Source organism: Hakea prostrata, chromosome 2 (genome assembly GCF_041222555.1).
Source record: "Hakea prostrata isolate BN-2017 chromosome 2, UWA_Hpros_2, whole genome shotgun sequence".
In the NCBI taxonomy this organism is placed as follows: Eukaryota; Viridiplantae; Streptophyta; class Magnoliopsida; order Proteales; family Proteaceae; genus Hakea; species Hakea prostrata.
This window is the reverse complement of record NC_142601.1, coordinates 72,186,368-72,206,501: the sequence shown is the minus strand read 5'-3', so window position 1 is coordinate 72,206,501 and position 20,134 is coordinate 72,186,368. Positions and strand designations below refer to the sequence as shown.

The window sequence follows — 20,134 nt, the reverse complement described above, 5'->3', positions numbered from 1 at the left end:
TTCTTGTGTTATCTTTCTTCTCACATCATAACTTCACCGTTTCAGGGCTGATATAATTCGTGATTTTAAGACAAATGATAGTTTATGCTACGCTTTTATCGGTGAGTTTAATTCATTGTAAATCATTTTTTTTTTTGTGGATTACTTTGATTTTTTTTTTTAATGCAAAATCATAATTAAGATCCAACATCTTGATTTATAGGTCCTTTGAAATACCTTGCTGATATTTCTCTGCCTGTTTAAGTTGTGATGCACAAGCCTTTCATGAAATTCTTGATCGGTCCAATTGATTGTGAAGTCAACATGGAATGTAGAGTCACAGGTTTCTTGAAATTATTCCACCTTACTATTGACAAAGGACAGATGGTGTGCTTCTTCTACAAGATGGCAATAACTATCATGCAGATAATCTGATCAGCTTATCAATCTGCCTTTTGTTGTTTCCATCTTAACAATCAGATGGAAAATTGCTCTATGTTGTATGCATCTGGCAAATCTTTCATGTTCCAACATGTTCTTTAAATCATTCTATTAGGTACCTTGAATCAAGCCCAATAGATTCACTCAAAAACACACACGGTGTTCATAGTGTGTAAACAAGATTGGAAGACAAAATCGTTCTGTTAAGTACCTTGAATCAAGCCCTAAATAATTCACTCAAACGTACACAGAGCGTTCAAACTTCAAAGTGTATAAACAGTATCTGAAGACTAAGTGTAAGTAAAGCATTAAACTCAGCACCTGAACTCCATTACAGGACTCCCTAGACCTGACTACAGTCATCAAAATGCCCAAGGGTCTTCCCCTTTCTGTAAGCAAGCTGGGCCCCCAAACAAAACACTAACTGATCCCCCCCCCCCCCCCCAAACTCCCAACACACACACACACACAAATCTTGATAAACTACTCTCATTTTTTGAGTCAATCCCCTACAAGTTATGTTCTAGCGCTACAATGTGTGGCACTTAATATTGGTCTTATCATGTTCCATCTTCAACAATATCATCCATCAGTTGGATAAGGAATTTTGGTCATTTGTAGCATGTATCTCCATCTTTAATATTTTTCAGTCGTCTGCTTCTTTTTCTCCTTGTATTTGCTCCACACTAGTCAGGTCACAAAGCTCTGGCATTGTAATACAGATGATTTTGTCTGAACCTTTGTTTCCTCTTATTTCATTCCTTTATTTTTTTGCCCTCTGTATCTAGGGCAAGCAAATATCTGTGACTGTGACATCCCTTCTTTTTTTTTTTGGGGGGGGAAAGCTAATATTTGTGACATTCATTGGATTATGGTCTGGGTCAAAATCTTTTGGTTTGATTTGACGACAGTTAATTGTAATATTCTTTCTTGCCAGAGTTCGAGACCAAAGAGGCATGTGAACAGGCGTATTTCAAGGTAATACTTGATGGTCATTGTATGGTTGCTTAGCTTCTGAACTGAAATTATATTTTGCCTCAGTGCGATCTGCATCCTTTACCATTAATATATCTAGTAGCTATCTGGTTCATTCGCATGCCTGTCTTTCCCATGCAAAAAAATATAGGTTTGAAAACCAAACAAACCAACTCACCAGCAACAACCCCCCCCCCCAACCAAAAAAAGAAGGGGGAGTATCTAGAGCTTCTAGCTGATATTGTATTGGGAGATGAGAAGTAATTCTTGTCTTTGCCAGCTGCATTGTGCATAGTGTCCACATTATCATTGTTTTAAGGAAAGAAAATTTTGAAGGTTGAAGTCAGACGACAGATAAATGTGGGCCCTGGTGTGTGTGAGAGATCGTAGGGGGTCTGTGATCATATTGTTACGGTATCTTGCTAGGAACCCAGGCTCTTGGAGGGGGAACAAGGTGAAATTATCAAGGTATGAATGGCATGCATGTTGCCAAGGTGACCCCCTTACAACTGTATTCTTGATTATTTGGAGCAAACTTTGCACATGTCAAAAATTTCCCAATCTAAACACATGGAAACACCATCAAGTTAGTTTTCTGCTGTAATATTTTTAGGCGCTTAACCAAGAACAATCTGGTTCAGTAACTCAAATCTCTTGGACAAGACCATTTGGACTAGTCATTGGCAAAACGTATAACATGAGATACCAAATACTGAACTCTTTCTCTAGCCATCCAATTTTCAACCAAGATTGAGCTTTTGATTTTCAACAAACAACCACCACCACCACCATAACTCTTAATTCCAATTGAATAGTGTCTGCTCCATGGATCTGAAGGAGTTTGAGAAAAGAAATCGGGATAAAGGGCATTTCAGAAGCTTAAGCTGTTGATTTTTTCTCTGTTAATGCTTTTCAGCCAATATTTTTGTATTAAGTTAAGATTATTTGAACTAGCAGTTATACACAAATTTTTTATCCAACTATATTTTTGTCTCAAGATAAAAGCTGATGAACTATTTACCTATACTGTCCAATTTTGAGGCCATCTCTGGACTGGCCAGTATAGAGAACCGTTGCAACCATGGGCTTGTTATCTTTACCTATATGGTACAATTGTGTATTGCAAACTATTTTGGCAATGGCTGTAAAATTTAATTGAGTGACCTATCATCAATATCCTTGATTTTGATGTTTGAGAGATTGATGTTTGAGAGATACACTGATATGAACCAAGGATCTAGGCTTTAGTAGATGGAAACCCCTCTAGGGTTCAACCTCAGGATCTTTCTCAATTGAACCTGCAGTAAAACTAGGGTTTGAATGCCCTGCAATTGTAGGTTTAGAGTTGAATTGGGTGGTTCTACGGTTGGGAATCGGGTCTGTGAGGTTCAGGTAGGGGCTAGGGTCTAGGGTTTGACGATTTCCAAGTTTGAACCTTGCTGTAAATTGAAATTAGGGTTTCTGGTGGAATGGCTAGGGTTAAGACTAAGGTCGAAGGTAGAGTTGTGGGAGGGGATGGTGAATCCCAGAAAGAATTAGAATTGGTTGAAGGGTTTGGGAGATGTAGGTGTTGGGAGGTTGCTAGGGTTTTGGGAAGAAGAGAATTTTAGGTTTTAGTGAAGAGGTCAAGGTCAGGCTTGGATTGAAGGGTAGGGGAGGGGAGGGGATTTAGGCAGTTTAGGGTTTGGGGATGCCTTAATAACTAACTATGTTTCAGATATTGCTGGGTTCAATATTTGTTTACTCCACCTCTCCCCAAAAAAAAAAAAAAAAAAAAAAAAAAACCCCATGCATGTACAGTGTCATGGATAAGGAAATGATCCATAAAGGAAATGATACATTCTAACTGCGAAAGAGAGCTACATTTTATGGTTGCTGTTGCGATTTCCATTGGATAGTTTTGTTAGGGTTATAAATTTTTCTTGTTTTGTTTGGTATATCTTATAACTTCAAAATTGTAGATGGATAACGCATTGATTGATGATCGAAGGATACATGTGGATTTCAGTCAAAGTGTGTCCAGATTGTGGTCCCAATACAGACGGAAACAGAATCAAAAAGGTAATGGCTGGAGTCTACTGTCTCTCACTGCTGCATTTATTTCCTTGGGTTCAGCCATGTTTATTTTCTCTGTATAATGATTTTGTTTGCTCGCTGTTATGTTACAAAACCAGTAACCCCATGTTATGCCTAACATAATTTTCTGAAACTGTAAATTTTTTCTTTTCTGTGCAATGCTTTTCTTGTTTTTTTTTTTTGGTATTGCCAACAGATGTCATACGAACAGGCATTTAACACACAGCCCCGCACAAAGTAAGTATAATCAAGGAGCTAATGTGAGTGCCAGGGCCAGCAACTCAACCTATTATTATGATATCGATGACCTCCTCCATCATGTTTTATCTGTCTTTCTTAATTGGAATGCATCGATGTGCTAGAATTGAAGCAGACAAAGCACCCTGTGCAATAGCAAGAGCCACATGTAACTGTCCTTGTCCTGCAATATATCCTGGTTATCTTCCCTTTGCATGAGGGAGCAACCCATTTTGATTCTGGACACACCCAGGCCTGGGGATCCTGGGGGCATCCCTTGCTGCTGGGGAGAGAACAAGGGAGGGGGTGGGGACTTTTGGCTACCCAACTCCTTAAAAATGGCACAGGTGTCATTGATATGTTTTTTGTATATTGTTATTTTTGTATGATGGTGTCATTTACCTCATGCAATGAACTGCTACAGAGCCCTCTTTAGATATTCAGTGAGTGGAGAATGGAAATTGACATTGAAAAATAAGGTGATGCTGGTTCTCACTGGAATTGATACATCCTGTCAAGTTTGTTCTGAAGCTAATGAATGTATTGTTTGGCACAGGACCATGAAGTGCTTGAGTACAACTGAATAAATAATAAGATTAGGATATCAGAAACCGAGATACTTATCTAATTGAACTATAAGATTTATTAAAGAAATCTAGAGAACAGAAAAAACATGGGGCCAAGGTGAACTGATTGAGAAAAAGAAAAGCTCAGTGTCTTGTGCGTTCATTCATAATTCATAATCCCAGTTGCCACTTCAGTTCCCACTTGAGGTTTATGTTGGGTGGACAGAGTCTTGTAGATATCCTTCCCTCCCTTGTTTTCATTTGCCCCCTTTCCATGGTGCTTTGATAAACTTGAAATTCTCTTATGGTATTTTGATAAATTTGAAGCTCTCTCTTTGAAAGTTGAGTGATCTTTGTAATATTTTTCTCATGGATAGGAAGCGGTTGCTTCAAATGTGGTGCTCTTGATCACATCTCCAAGGATTGCAGCGGAGGAAATGGTACCGACCAGCTACCTGCAAAATACACATTGAAAGATGAGAATACTCAGCGAGGAGGAAGAGATAATGCCAGGTACATAACTTCCTTTGTACTATGCATCCTTCTATATTATTTGTCCCCATATTTACCAGCACCAGTCTATCTGTCTATATATCTTTAATTTTTCTGAAATATCTGTTGTAGATATGATATGGTGTTTGATGGGGATGCTCCACCAAATTCAGAACAGCTCGAGTCGCACCAAGGATTTAAACCAGAAGAACAAAGGCATAGAGATCATGAGAAGAAAGAGAGGCATTGGCATGATGACAGGGATAGACGATACAAAGTGGATGAGAGGAAGCGAGATAGAAAAGAAAGTAGAGAGTTTGGACGAAAAGACGAGGAATATCATCGAGATAGAGAGAATTACAAGGGACATGAAAGCCGTGGAGACAGGAGGGATGAGCGAGATTATGGGAAAAAAATTACCGGTGGAGATAAGCATGAAGAGAAAGACCATCAGCAGGAGAGCAAGGATAATCGAGATCCTACAAAGAGAACTGCCGACAGAGGTGGCCGTGGAGATAGGAGGGACATACAAGATCATAGGAAAGGAAGTGCAGTTGGAGATGATCAGGAAGAAAGGAATGATCAGCGAGACGACATGGATAATCGGGAGTATAAAAAGAAAAGTAGCAATAGAGATGGCCATGGAGATGGGAGGGATGTGCAAGCTTATAGAAAAGCAAGTGCAGGCGGAGATCTTTGTGAAGAAAGGAATGATCAGCGAGACAAGATGGATGATCAAGAGTATACAAAGAGAAGTACAGATAGAGATGGACATGGAGAGAGGAGGGACGTGCAGGATTATAGGAAAAGAAGTGCAGATGAAGATGATCGCATAGAAAGGAAGGATCGGCGAGACAGGAAGGATGATGGGAATTATACAAAGAGAAGTACCAATAGGGAGAGTGGTGGAGAGAAGAGAGATGAGCATGATTATAAAAGGAGAAATATCGATAGGAATAGTTATGGAGGGAGAAGGGACGAACGAGAATATAAAAGAACTATTGGCAGTGATCATGATAGAAAAAATGACCGTCACATGGACAGAAGGCATAGAGATGACAGAAGATGAGTGTATGATCTTGTTAATCTTGTTCTGGCCATGCGGATTGGAATATGTTTCCTTTTTTGCTTTCCTAATGTCCTTGACTAAACATGATGAATACTAATGAGGTGTATTGGTTTTCTGGTTGAGATGATGCTTTGGTTGTTGCCTATAGGTTACTGAATGTGAGAAACTTTACCTTCAAGCAATAAGGGGGGAAATGCGAGCTTCGGACCTGGTTTCCTTTACCATTTGGATATGCTTTTAGAGGTTTGAGTTCTTGAGATTTTACGAATTGTGAGTTGGCCTATTAGATTTTGAGTCTACTGTGATGAATTCAGATTTCTGCTATTAGCATGGTTGATTCACAGCTGTTAGTCTTATATAAATTCTATGTTGAATTTGAGAACCAATTTTTGAGCATCCACTCGGATTGAGCTTGCCATTGATGGATCCCATGTTTGAAACCCTGCTTCTAACTTGTGGTGTTACTTCAATGACTTCTTCTACATCATGATAGAAGAACGGAAGGGACAGGATACTGCAGCATGGTGGCATTCCTCTATTCACACACAAAGAGGCTTGAAATGATTGCTGCGGCAATCTTGTTAAATCTCTCTCTCTAGGTGTCGATGGTTGCTGTCAATGCCTCTTTGACAAATCCTTCCGCTCTTGGCTCTTAGGTATTCAATTATTGGCCAGTCGTTTCCAGCCATAAATTCTGAGTTCAGGTTGGTTTTTCACAGGGGGAATGGAGGTAGCCTCTACTCCATCAATACCGTTCCTGCATTTCATCTACAATGGGATGAAGTGGAAAGTTGAGATCTCGACCGGGATCTAGATCCCGACGGCCGAAATTAACACTCAACTGTTTAGTGCCGCACTGAATCAAAAAAAATTCCCACTAGTATAAAATGTAACTAAAATCAAATATTTTGGAAAAGGGAACTTTACATTACTGTCACTTTTTGTGGGCTTAAAATCGGGTTAGATTCCTATTATGGCAAATTTTACGGCTGGATCCTGTTCTATCAAAGTCCCTTTGAGAGAGAGAAGAGAGAGAAGAGAGAGAAAAAGAGAGGAAGTTGGTGATATTGAAAGGGCAAAAGCTATAATTACACGGAAGTTGATGTAAACCTGAAAAGAAAATCCCAAGGAAACACCGAAAGGGGGACGAACCTGATGTAGGGATAAGAGTTTTAAGGTGGCCGGTAAAACTCCAAACACCTACATCCAGGGAAGCAAGAAAAGACAAGAAAGGAGAACCCGGGCCCCCGGGGAGCGCCGGCCCATCCAAAAGAAAAAGAAAAAAAAGAAACTCCGAACACCTCACTTTAGTGTCAAATATTATAGATGATTCACTTCAACACTACAAGTTAGCCACAATTAAAATTTGGGTAGTGTAATGAACTGAATATTCAATCGTTAACTCTAATATCAATCATTCATATTTGAATCACTAACTCTAATATCAATCATTTTTATTTGGACGCAAAGCATGAGACTGATGGGTCTACTCTGAAAAATTCAATGATCAGACTTGTCTAAGGGTGCTGATCATGTAATAGACATGGTATATGTAAACCAGGAAACCTCAAACAAGCTATAGAAAATGGGGAAAAGTTAAAGAGTTCCAGAGGGACCAAGCATGTTGTTTCAGTCACCTTCTACCATGTTCAGGGTTTTTGTCTTTCCAATGTAGAAAATGGTAAACACTCTTTTATCAACTACTGTTCTTTCTCTTATATTTGTTTGTATTTCTTGTTCCAGAAGCAATTAGTGCCAAAAATGTCTTGACATTAAACAATACAAAACCATCACGAAAGTGAAACTAGGAAACAACATTAATCTTCACACAGAATAGCAATTTAACACCTCGAATCCATAAATTAAATATATATTTACAACATAATTAATGATAATGAGTCCTCCCCAACCATGTTGGGTGGATCATCATATCAACTGGACCATTGAGTTACCACTTACAAGGGATGTACTATAAGAATGTCCATCAGAATAAGGGGATACGGAGGAGGGTTGGGGGAGTATAATTCAGGTAACAAGAGGCAAGCCTAAAAAGCCCACAATTATGGAAACAAGACATGCTTCATAAACTAGCATGACCAAAAGGACTCCCCCAAGTTGGCCTGGTCTACCAGTGAAGTCAGATGATCTTGTTCCCATACAAAAGCTTCAAGTGAAACCATCTCAATAGAGCCTCCTACAACCGTTTGAAGTCCAATTTCACCAAAAGCTCAGTCCTACAGAAAGCAGACATGATTTTGAGATTGGAAGGGGTCAGTTTGGCCAAAGATGCTGAAGACCAGACCATCTAGGTCCTCCAAACAGTGAGACATGCACCACATCTGCTGAAAGCCATACAACTCTCAAGTCCACTGACTCTGCCTGAGTCAATTCAACTCCCAGTGTCCTAGGAAAAAAAATAATTTGAGGTCACCTAAACTTCTACATATCAAAAACCTCAAAATCCTGTTACTTTCTGAGATGACCTACTTTGACAGGCAAGAATATGGCCACCTTAAAATATCACTTTTGAAGTCCTTACAGATGCAATATAGTTAGGTCCGAGATCACTGTACTCTGAGATCATCCATGAGGAGACACCAACCTGAAAATGGAACTAATATGTCATTCATAGCTTGGGGGAAAAGCCAGAGTTCCAGAGGGACCAAGCATCCCTAGCAAACAGGCACACAAAAAACTCTCAACCAAAGGAGCAAGGACCCAAGGAACGACGCGGATGACGCCTGGAACACCATGTGGAAGAGGAGGGCAACCCAGAACCGTGTGACAACAGTTGAAAAAACACATTAGTAAACCATTTCTCAAAAAAGGAACGGAAACCGGGGACAACAGAACAACAACACAAAAAAGAACAGGGGGGAAACAAGAAAGGCCCAAAAAGCCCCTGTGAGAAAAATGAACGGATGAAAAATAATATATAAAGACAAGGAACCAAGAATACAAGGCCTTTAAGAAGAAGACCGAAGGAAGAACTGAGACCCCAAGGAACAACGAGCCTGTCCGGGGATCACAACGGGGGAGGGAAGAACACAAAAGAGGCACCAAACCACGAGGGGAGGAAGCAAAGAGGCACCAAAGGAGGAAGAGCACAAACACAGCACAACGACGCAAAGGAGGACGAACCAAAACCAAGGCCAACAAAAAACCAAAGAACGCCGAACAAAGCCAAAGGAAGCAGCCCCCAGAAACGGAGAAAGGGCAAGAAAAAAGGGACCAGCCCAAACCGCCAACAAAGGAACAAGGCGGAAGGACGAAAGAAAGGGGAGAGCAAGGAAGACCCCAAAGGGAGGAAGGACGGAAGCAAGAGGAAGCAAAAAAGAACGAAAAGAGAAACAAAGCGAAACCCAGGCAAGAACCAGAGCCAGAAACAAACCCAAACAAAAAAAACACAAACGCCAAACAGAAAGAAGACAAAGCCAAACCCAAAGACCAAAAACCAAAAAAAAAAAGACCCAAAAAGGAAACAAAAGACAACCCCAAAAACAGGACCAAAAGGAAAAACGCAAGAACAACAAACACCAAGAACCAAACCAACAAGGAAACAAAAAAAACCAAACACAAAAGAGAAACCAAAAAAACAAAAACACAAAAGAAGAAAGAGAAAAGAAAGAGAGGGAAGAGGGCAAACCAAAGCCAGGAGGCACAGCGCCAGGAAAACCAACCCCCAACAACACAAACCAGCCAAAACAAAGGCAACAAGAAGAAAAAAGAACACAAAAAAAAGAAAACACAAGGAGAAAAAGAAAACACACAAAACCAAACAAAGAAAGCAGAAAAAGAGAAAAACAAAAAAAAACCAAAAAGAAAAAAAAAAAAAGAAAAAAAGAAGAGAGAGCAAAAGGAAAAAAAAGAAAAAAAAAGAAAAGAAGAAAAAAAGAAAAAAAAAAAAGAAAAAAAAAAAAAAGAAAAAAGAAAAAAAAAAAAAAAAAAAAAAAAAAAAAAGAAAAAAAAAAAAAAAAAAAAAAAAAAAAAAAAAAAAAAAAAAAAAAAAAAAAAAAAAAAAAGAAAAAAAAAAAAAAAAAAAAAAAAAAAAAAAAAAAAAAAAAAAGAGAAAAAAAAAAAAAAAAAAAAAAGAAAAAAAGGAAAAAAAAAAAAAAAAAAAAAAAAACAAAAAAAAAAAGAAAGACAGAAAAAACGAAAACAGAGGGGGGAGGGGAGAAGGGAAAAGACAGGAAGGAAGAAAGAATAAGAAGAAGAAAGAAAAGAACAAAGAAAACCAGGGAGGCAGAAAAGGGGGGGAAAACAAGAGAGGGTGGGAGACACGCAAAGGTCAATGGGAAACAGAAGGAAGGAAAACACAGATGGGGAAAAAGGAAGGAACAAGAAAAAGAAGAGAGGGTGGGGCGAAAAGGAAGGGACAGGGAAGGTAACTAAGAATTGTGGTGCTGTAGATCACAAGGAGAATAAATACCTAAGGATGACAATGAAAGCAGAGAGAAAGGCCATAGGAAATTAGCATAACAGCAGAAAAGAAGAAAGAGGAAAGAGAGAAATTGAAAGAATGGTAGAGAGGATATGACTGAGAAAACCTCCAAACCTATGTCAGCTTCGTCACCAACCGGCCTTAGGAGCATTTACCCTAGGGTCTGTAGCTGGATCACCACAGCAACATGCCTCTATGCAACAGTGCATAATCTTGTCCATCACCACTTGCTGATAGCATGCCGCACTTTTATTTATAATACAAATCACCCAATCAGAAACTTCTAACCTCTTATGCAGGGGGAAGGGCTACAGATGCTGAAGACAAGATGTCTGAGAAGCATTTTGAATGAAACCAAGCACAAGAAGAGGGCTGATTCACTTGGCAAACATCCATCAGTCATTCAAAGAGATGAGGCCAAGAAATTGAAACCTATTCAAAGTAGAATAGATTCACAAATACGAATATAGCTAATAGGTCCTAGGGATGAGAAAATTTGAAAATAAAACTAACAAAATGAAGAAGGAACCTTACTGTTGCTTGACCAGTATAGAAGTCCAAATTTTCCAAAATAGGAACCATTGATTGGCCCAAAGGAGAATACATCATACTGGAAGAGATCATTAACATCCAAACGTAAAACAGTGATGAAGTTCTTTGCGTCGTGTTGCATAGTGGTTGCCTCCTAATACAAATGCTCATTATTCTTCCAGTGCTCCATTACCAAATGAGCAAAGAAACAACACCTAATCTGTTCTATTTGGCATAAAATTGAGGAGTCTATCAAAACATTCTGATTTAGATCCCTTATCTGCAAGCAAATTCACTATCAAATAAACAGTCTGTGCATCTGATGGGAAACCTCTCTGAGACATTTCGTTCAAAAGCTCAAATGCCTTGTTGGTCTCTTTCCTTCTAAGAAATCCATGAACCAACATATTATAAGTCGCACCATCTGGAGGACATCCTTTTCCCTCCATTTTCATGAACAAATCCCAAGCTTTGATTAACGCACCTTCTTTGCATAATCCTTTGATCATTGTACTATATGTTATAATATCCGGCTTCAAACCTTTGGAACAGATGGAGTTGAATAGTTCTTCAGCCTCTTTCCACATACCTGCCTCCCACATTCCATCAAGAATGACATTGTACGTAATAATATCAAGATGCTTAGAATCTATTTCATAAAACATTTCTAGTGCATCGTTGATACTCTTGCTTTTGCATAGCCCTCTCAGCAATACACAATAAGTGTATTCATCTGGGTTGTGCCCCTGAGCTTGCATTTCTTTGAAAACATTCAATGCATGATCAACTTGGCCTGCAAGAAAATATCCTTGAATAATAGAATTATAAGTGACAGTGTCAACAATTATGCCCTTGCTAGCCATTTCTTTAACGAGCTGCCAAGCTTCATTCATCCTCTTCAACTTGCAATAGCCATAAATGAGCGTACTATAGGTAATGGTATCAGGCGTATATCCCCAACTCATCATGGAAGTGAAGAACTCCATTGCCTGATCCATTTGACCGAGTAGACAATATCCATCGATCAATGCATTAAATGTGATCAAATCGGGCTCCACGCCTTTCTGAATCATTAAATAAAATAGCTCATGAGCTTCTTTGGCTTTCCCTTCTGTACAAAGAGCAGTAACCAATATACTAAAGGTAACCACACTTGGTGAAACTTCCATTTGCGACATCTGCTGGAACAATTGGTAGGCCTCCTTCCACTGGCCTGAATTGCATAAACCGTGAATCAAACAGTTGTAAGTAATGCAATTTGGCACCACACCTTCTCGAAGCATTATATTGAACAGGGCACGTGCTTCCTCCAACCTCCCTCCTTTGCAAAAACCATCTATCATAGCAGTAAAAATTACTGTATTTGGTCTGATTCCAAGATTCATCATTTCATCAAAAAGGGCTGCAGCTTCTTTCCACTGACATGAATTGCATAGACCATGAATCATAGAGCTGTATGTAACCACATTAGGTGAGATGCCTTTGCCCTTCATTTCCGTGAAGAGGTCCATGCCCTCCTTTTCCAGCCCCTGTTTGCAGAGACCATCAATAATCATGTTATATACCACTAAATTTGGTATACACCAACCATTCTGATCTATTTCCCTCAAAAACAGAACGGCCTTAACAGCATCTCCACTCTTGCAAAGCCCATTAATTAGTGTTCCATAAGTAACTTCATTGCGTGGATACCCTAACGCCACCACTTTGCGGAAAAATTCCAGTGCATGGCCGACTACATTCTTTGAACAGAGTCCCCTAATCAGAGTATTGAAGGTAAAAACATTTGGCTCAAAACCACGTTTCAGGATGCTCCCCAATACCGAGAAACCAAAATCCACCAGACCCAGATGACATAGGCAATTGATTAAAATAGTTAGAGTGCACAAATTGGGTTGAATTCCCAAAGAGTCCATCCGTTTGAAGAGGGAATGAACAGTGGGATACTGTTTCATCTTTGTAATGTCAGCTAAAAGATTGTTGAAATCCCAAATTGATGGGAAAGGTTGCTTACCCGTCATGGTGTCGAAGAAAAGCAATGCCTCGTCAAGACTCCTGAAACGGGCACCTGACCGGTTTCGTGTTGCAATGGTTTTCACCAGCAGAAGAACCAAAAGGGAGGAATCCTCCACATCGAAGAGAAGACGATGGAGGAGTCAATTGGTGACCCTTCTGATTTAGGTAGGCAATACGACCTACACTTGTAAAGAGCCTCCAACTCATCTGATCTCTTGCTTTCCAAGTTTGAAAAACCACACTTCTCAGTTCCTGAACGGGGGTTTCAAATGGGATGAAGGGATGAAATTGATGAAAGTCGGCCAATAATTCGCTGAAACTAACCGTATAAAACTGTCTGAACTGTATTGATTCAAAAAACGATACGACACGGTATAAAAAAATACCGTACCGAGTTACATTCTGAGGGTAATCTTGTAATTGACATTATAGGTTGAATCAGACCCTCGGAGTCGAGGCGTTTTTGCTTATTTTTGAGTTGATGTTCTTCTTCCATTCTGTTTTTGTTATTTTTCTTTAATTTTTCTGCGATTGATGTAAACTTTCATCATCTCCTCCAAATCCTAAATCCGAAACCCTAGACTTCCCATTGGGGAGAAAATCTTAATCTATATCCAAAATGAGGCCTACATTTTCTGTTATCTCAGGATCAGTAGAAGTAGAAAATCCGAAAAACCAGTAGAGCACTAAGACTTACATTTTCTGTTTTCCGAGGAAAAAAAAAGAAACAGATATATCCAGAATGAAATAGTTTCCGCAGCAGTTCCAAAAAGATAACATTTTGCATCAAGACAAGCAGAAGTAGCCTTCGTGCTGTTCACTGTCTGGTCTGCCAGTGCGTATATGGGTTTTATGCTTTCATTTGGAGGAAGACGGAGAACCAATTGGAGGATAAGACGAAGAGAACTAGCTCTTTCCCTCTTCTTCTATAAGTTTGATTTGGCTTGAAAGGACAAGTTTCCCAACAACAGGGGACGATTATAATTTGAGTATTCTCAGGTTTGGTTTACATCTTCTCTTTCTTGGATAAACTATTGAGGTAATATCTACGCTTTATGTGCCATACTTACCTCTGTTACCAATGACAGTTTCTGTACAAAAAAAAGAAAGTTTGTTGATGCAAATCTCATTAAAACCATACAATAAATCATTATCCAAGCAAGCCCAAAGCCAATATGAATCTGTTTAGATGTATGTCTCCTTGGTGATAGAAGTAGCTGAATCCCTGTTACAAAGTAATGTCACGAAAAAAAGAAAGAAAAAAAAAAAGAGGAAGAAGAAGAGAGTCTGACAATTGAACCATGTATAGCAAGGTTTTAATTCTAGTATATAATTCAATGAAGATTGAACTTCCAACCGAACAATCAGCATCCTATTTTTATGGGCTTTCAGCAGCTTAGATGCAGTAAATTAACAAAACTGAGAATTCGATTGAAAAATAGCAGTTCAGCCGAAGGAAACCTACACCAGTAAAATCATACTGTTTTCATGTCAAAATCGTATTTTAAGTAATTTTCTTCTTCTCTGATTGAAGCTTCAAACCCTAGCTGCTGTCTGTGGGAAGACAATTCCTCTTATTCATCTTCCCCATCTCTGGTAATCCAGAGCAGTTAACGGAAGATCGGTTAAATAATCTCATAATTAATGGATTATTAAGATTGTCATTGGTCATGGCTTCATAGTGAACCAGATGTGAAAGTCAAGGCTTGTAGTGAAACTACTTTGTTGTAGAGGTACGCAAATTACTGTTTGATATGATTCAGGAGTATCTACTGTGCCATAGTTTGTTGTGCTGATTTATGAATGGTTTTTATTCTACTGGGGAAACCAATGACCCAGGGTAGCTGGAGGTGCTGATGTCTTTCTGATATTAGTAAATGTGTAAAACTGTGGCATTCCTCAAAATTTCCCTGTCTCATCTTTGGAGCCAATGGAAAGCACCCCAAATGTTCTCAATATTCAACATTCAATACTAGTCAATTGAACTTTAACTTGCAAGACTCTTACAGTCTTACATTTCATTAATATTAGTTGCTGGACTTCTATAGAGAAACTGTAAAATCCAGGCATTAGCAATTACTCAAGCTTAGAACAATCATTTGGCTTACTTACCAGCTGCTATAGCGTCTCATCGTGCTCATAGATTGCATCAGAAATTAGCAAACCCAATCCAGATTCAGGGAAATGTTTGCATCTTTTGACTGAAACATCCAACATGAAGACAAGTCAAAGTCAGCCACATAAGGGAGAGATTTTCCATCTATGGGGACACCTAATTATAAGAAGTTAATAATGTTAAACCCGGCCAGGTACATAACTTTTCCATCATATTCAACAGCCAAATGGTTTTCTGGTATCAAAAATTGCATGGCCCTAAGAATTGGGAGAAAGATTTCATGTTTCAAATTTTTATTTACAATGTTAAAATTGTCATATGTATATCTGGTATGGTACATCGTGTTTTGCTCTGTGAACAGATCTTGTGAGCTCATGGATTAGATGAGGGATGTGTTGCATCCTTATCTTGAGTAACATCCAGGTAACCCCTCCTTGGACAATCCAGACAATTTCCAAAAGGAACGAGACATAATGTATGCATTGTCTTCATGCATTTTTTGTTAAAGAGTATAGGAAGAAAGATAGAGTTACCCACAACTATATGTCTTCAAGTTATTATAAAGCAGGCTAAAAAAAAATTCATCCAACACATAAGCATACCAATCTCATTTTAGAGTCCAGATTGTTTTAGTGATCAAAAAAACATTCTCAGAAATGGGTCCAAGATAGAAATAAATGATACCAATGGAGCTTAAGCCTCTCTTCTCCCCCCCCCCCCCCCTTCCCCCACCCTCCCAAAAAAAAAAAAAATTTAGATCTCTCTTGCCCAAATTACTCTACAAACATCATTCTAGCTGTAAATTTTTTAGGAAAACAAATGGAACCTATGATGAAAGTTTTCACTGGAGACAAGTAAGGAAGAAAAAAGGATCAGAGGGGAAGACTACATTAACTCTTTTGGCATTGTTTGAACAGCTCAGCAATGGAGAAAGCAGTTGGTCTTTTAAGGCGTTCATTCAGTCTTGTCAGAAGCTTCAGTACCTCTGCTCCTGCTTCAAATGCAGCCACGGCAGTGGTATCAAAGAAATCAAAGCGTAGAAAAAAGAACTTCTTTGAAGTTTTCAGCTTCTTCCCAATTGGGGTAATGGATATCAAATGGCCAAGAGTCACTGGGTTGGAGTATCTTACCAGATTACGAAGATCAACCTCTACAAGGTTTCCCATTTCTCTTTTTGTTCCCTGATTCCCCATTCCTCTGTTTGTCACCAAAATTCGTCGGTTCAAGATCGCTTCATTTTTTTGTTGCAGGATGAACGACATGGTAAGGCATGGGGAATTGTCTACAAAAATAGTGAGTTTTGTTTCCTTTCAAGGATGTGAATTTCTACTGAGTTTGATAATTGGTATTTCCCTTTGAATCTTGCGCCTTGCCATGTTTCTTAAAGCAAATGGAAGGTTTGTTTTAAAGTAGTGGTCTTTGAAGGCAATATGATTGGTAACCCTAAATTTGCCCATAATTCGCTTCCCTTGATCTCTTGAAATACTTTGCATGATATGACATCATAAATAAACCTCTGACTGCCATACCCCTTTCAACTTCTACTATATTCCTGTATAAATCTGAACATTAGATTAAGATCAGATATCTGTTAGCTATTTTAAATGTTCTTTTAATTCCATATGGTTCTCGCTATAGTTTAAAAGAACCTTAGACATGACTTTTCACGGTCTAAGGTTCCTTTAATTCCATATGTTTTTTCTGTTGGAGCATTGCCTTTTCTTTGGATGTACTAGTAGTAATCTCAAATCCAGGTGTCTTTTTATCATTCCCTTGTGTTTAGTTGATGTAGTTGATGACTCGATGGACAACAGGTGAATTTTCTTGTACTTACCTATGTGGGTCTCAAGGAACGGATGAGGTTAGGATGTATGAAAAATGATTATCGGTTTAAGGATGCAAGGTAACCTTGCTTTTTCAGGGTCAGTAGTGTTAGTATGAAAAAAGAAAAGAAAAAAAATCCAACAATTTTCAGGATAATCTTATAGCATCACAGAAGAAAATCGACATCCTCATCGGTGCCAAGTAGAAAACGTTTTCAACGATCACTTTTCAAGGCAAAACAGAAAAAGAAATGTAAGAAACAATGGGGAAGACTCTTATTTCCTCCCACATAAGAGTACGAGGAAGACACATCTGTGTTCTGATGCAATATAAGAAAATTCGACTTCAAAGAAATGGGGGGCTTGTTAATCAAAATCAGCACCGTACGGTTCTCAGATTTCAAATTTCGTGTTTTTCAATCTGATCTGTTTATAAAAACTGCAATTGATCCAATAGATATCATTCGAATTTGTGATCATATCATCCACCTCATTTTTTACAGAGATTTTTTTAATTTTTAGGAATCATGTCACTAATAAAGCGGAAATATTCATTAAAATGGCACGATATCTAGCCAATTAGATCACAAAATTAACATACAACACACGATCGTTTGCATCATTTTCAGCCAACATGAAATTACCCGGTACAATTAGGAGAGAGGAACAAGCTCATTGTTGTTTCCTGGGGCTCAACTCCCAATTCCATCCTCCTCTATGACCCCTTTGTTCTTCTTGTAGTTCGGTGTTCCGTTCCTTTAATTTAATTATTTATTCACCCCCCCTCTCTGTGTAGAGCTAGCTTCAAATTCTTCCGAGAGAAATGTGGGAGACATATACATCTTATTAGGAGGGACGGATTGCTTTGATCTCAAGTGAACCAGCCTTTCAACTGTCAAGTAATCAAAGATGAGACCTACTCTGGGTTCACTGCATAGTGTAGATCCAATTAGTGGTTACCCACTGCTGGTTAGTCCTGCTGTAACAATATCAGTTTACTATCATTAACATCCAACCGTAAAACAGTGATGAAGTTCTTTGCCTCCTAATACAAATGCTCATTATTGTTCCAATGCTCCATGACCAAATGAGCAAAGAAACAACACCTAATCTGTTCTATTTGGCACAAAACTGAGGAGTCTATCAAACCATTCTGATTTAGATCCCACATCTGCAAGCAAATTCACTATCAAAGAAACAGTCTGTGCATCTGATGGGAAACCTCTCTGAGACATTTCGTTCAAAAGCTCAGATGCCTTGTTGGTCTCTTTCCTTCTAAGAAATCCATGAACCAACATATTATAAGTCACACCATCTGAAGGACATCCTTTTTCCCCCATTTTCATGAACAAATCCCAAGCTTTGCTCATCGCGCCTTCTTTGCATAATCCTTTGATCATTGTATTATATGTTACAATACTCGGCTTCAAACCTTTGGAACAGATGGAGTTGAACAATTCTTCAGCCTCTTTCTGCATACCTGCCTCCCACATTCCATCAAGAATGACAGTGTACGTAACAATATCAAGATGTTTAGAATCTATTTCATGAAACATTTCTAGTGCATCGTTGATACTCTTGCTTTTGCATAGCCCTCTCAGCAATACACAATAAGTGTATCCATTTGGGTTGTACCCCTGAACTTGCATTTCTTTGAAAACATTCAATGCATGATCAACTTGGCCTGCAAGAAAATATCCTTGAATAAGACAAGTATAAGTAACAGTGTTTACAATTATGCCCTTGCTGGCCATTTCTTTAACAAGCTGCCAAGCTTCATTCATCCTCTTCAACTTGCAATAGCCATAAATGAGCGTACTATAGGTAATGGTATCAGGCATATATCCGCGACTCACCATGGAAGTGAAGAACTCCATCGCCTGATCCATTTGACCGAGTAAACAATATCCATCGATCAATGCACTACATGTGATCAAATTGGGCTCCACGCCTTTCTGAATCATTAAATAAAATAACTCATGAGCTTCTTTGGCTTTCCCTTCTCTACAAAGAGCAGTAACCAATATACTAAAGGTAATCACACTTGGTGAAACTTCCCCTTGCAACATCTGCTGGAACAATTGGTAGGCCTCCTTCCACTGCCCTGAATTGCATAAACCCTGAATCAAACAAGTGTAAGTAATGCAATCTGGCACCACACCTTCTCGAAGCATTATATAGAACAGGGCACGTGCTTCCTCCAACCTCCCTCCTTTGCAAAAACCATCTATCATAGCATTAAAAATTACTGTATTTGGTCTGATTCCAAGATTCATCATTTCATCAAAAAGGGCTGCAGCTTCTTTCCACTGACATGAATTGCATAGACCATGAATCACAGAGCTGTATGTAACCACATTAGGTGAGATGCCTTTGCCCTTCATTTCTATGAAGAGGTCCATGGCCTCCTTTTCCAGCCCCTGTTTGCAGAGACCATCAATAAGCATGCTATATACCACTAAATTTGGTCTACACCAACCATTCTGATCTATTTCCTTCCAAAACAGAACGGCCTTAACAGCATCTCCACTCTTGCAAAGCCCATTAATTAGTGTTCCATAAGTGACTTCATCGCATGGATACCCTAACTCCACCACTTTGTGGAAAAACTCCAGTGCATGGCCGATTACATTCTTCGAACAGAGTCCCCTAATCAGAGTATTGAAGGTAAAAACATTTGGCTCAAAACCACGTTTCAGGATGCTCCCCAATACCGAGAAACCAAAATCCACCCGACCCAGATGACATAGGCAATTGATTAAAATAGTTAGAGTGCACAAACTGGGTTGAATTCCCAAAGAGTCCATCCGTTTGGAGAGGGAATGAACAGTGGGATACTGTTTCATCTTTGTAATGTCAGCTAAAAGATTGTTGAAATCCCAAATTGATGGGAAAGGTTGCTTACCCGTCATGGTGTCGAAGAAAAGCAATGCCTCGTCAAGACTCCTGAAACGGGCACCCGACCAGTTTCGTGTTGCAATGGTTTTACCAGCAGAAGAACCAAAAGGGAGGCATCCTCCACATCGAAGAGAAGACGATGGAGGAGTCAATTGGTGACCCTTCTGATTTAGGTAAGCAATACGACCTACACTTGTAAAGAGCCTCCAACTCATCTGATCTCTTGCTTTCCAAGTTTGAAAACCACGCTTCTCAGTTCCTGAACGGGGGGTTTCATATGGGATGAAGGGATGAAGGGATGAAATTGATGAAAGTCGGGCAAGGGCCAAGGGTTAAGGTTAAACCCTTTCGGGGACTCGAGGGTTTTTTGGTAATTCATTTTCCCGCCGAATGTTTCTCTAGAAATACAAGGAAAACATATAATTCGCTGAAACCAACCGTCTAAAAGACTAAAACTGACTGAACTGTATTGGT

General features: G+C 39.0%; 2 protein-coding genes across 2 annotated transcripts in view; one reads left to right on the top strand and one right to left on the bottom strand.

Annotated features, from left to right (window-relative positions):
* LOC149026270 (peptidyl-prolyl cis-trans isomerase CYP59-like) overlaps positions 1 to 6,318 on the top strand; it is a 29,893-nt gene extending 23,575 nt beyond the window's left edge. Inside the window, exons 11-15 of the mRNA XM_089146515.1 lie at positions 46 to 101; positions 1,358 to 1,398; positions 3,357 to 3,456; positions 4,652 to 4,787; positions 4,899 to 6,318. Of these exons, the coding sequence (XP_089002641.1) occupies positions 46 to 101; positions 1,358 to 1,398; positions 3,357 to 3,456; positions 4,652 to 4,787; positions 4,899 to 5,835 (1,270 nt within the window). The 3' untranslated portion in view covers positions 5,836 to 6,318. The remainder of the gene's footprint in view (positions 1 to 45; positions 102 to 1,357; positions 1,399 to 3,356; positions 3,457 to 4,651; positions 4,788 to 4,898) is intronic.
* A 1,111-nt stretch (positions 6,319 to 7,429) lies between these two features.
* Positions 7,430 to 19,936, bottom strand: LOC149026269 (uncharacterized). The gene is given in 5 exon segments (XM_089143640.1): positions 7,430 to 8,437; positions 10,391 to 12,903; positions 12,905 to 13,165; positions 15,923 to 16,136; positions 17,882 to 19,936. Coding segments are annotated over 4 exon segments (4,350 nt in total). The 5' UTR covers positions 19,876 to 19,936; the 3' UTR covers positions 7,430 to 8,437; positions 10,391 to 11,022.
* Between the last annotated feature and the right edge of the window lie 198 nt (positions 19,937 to 20,134).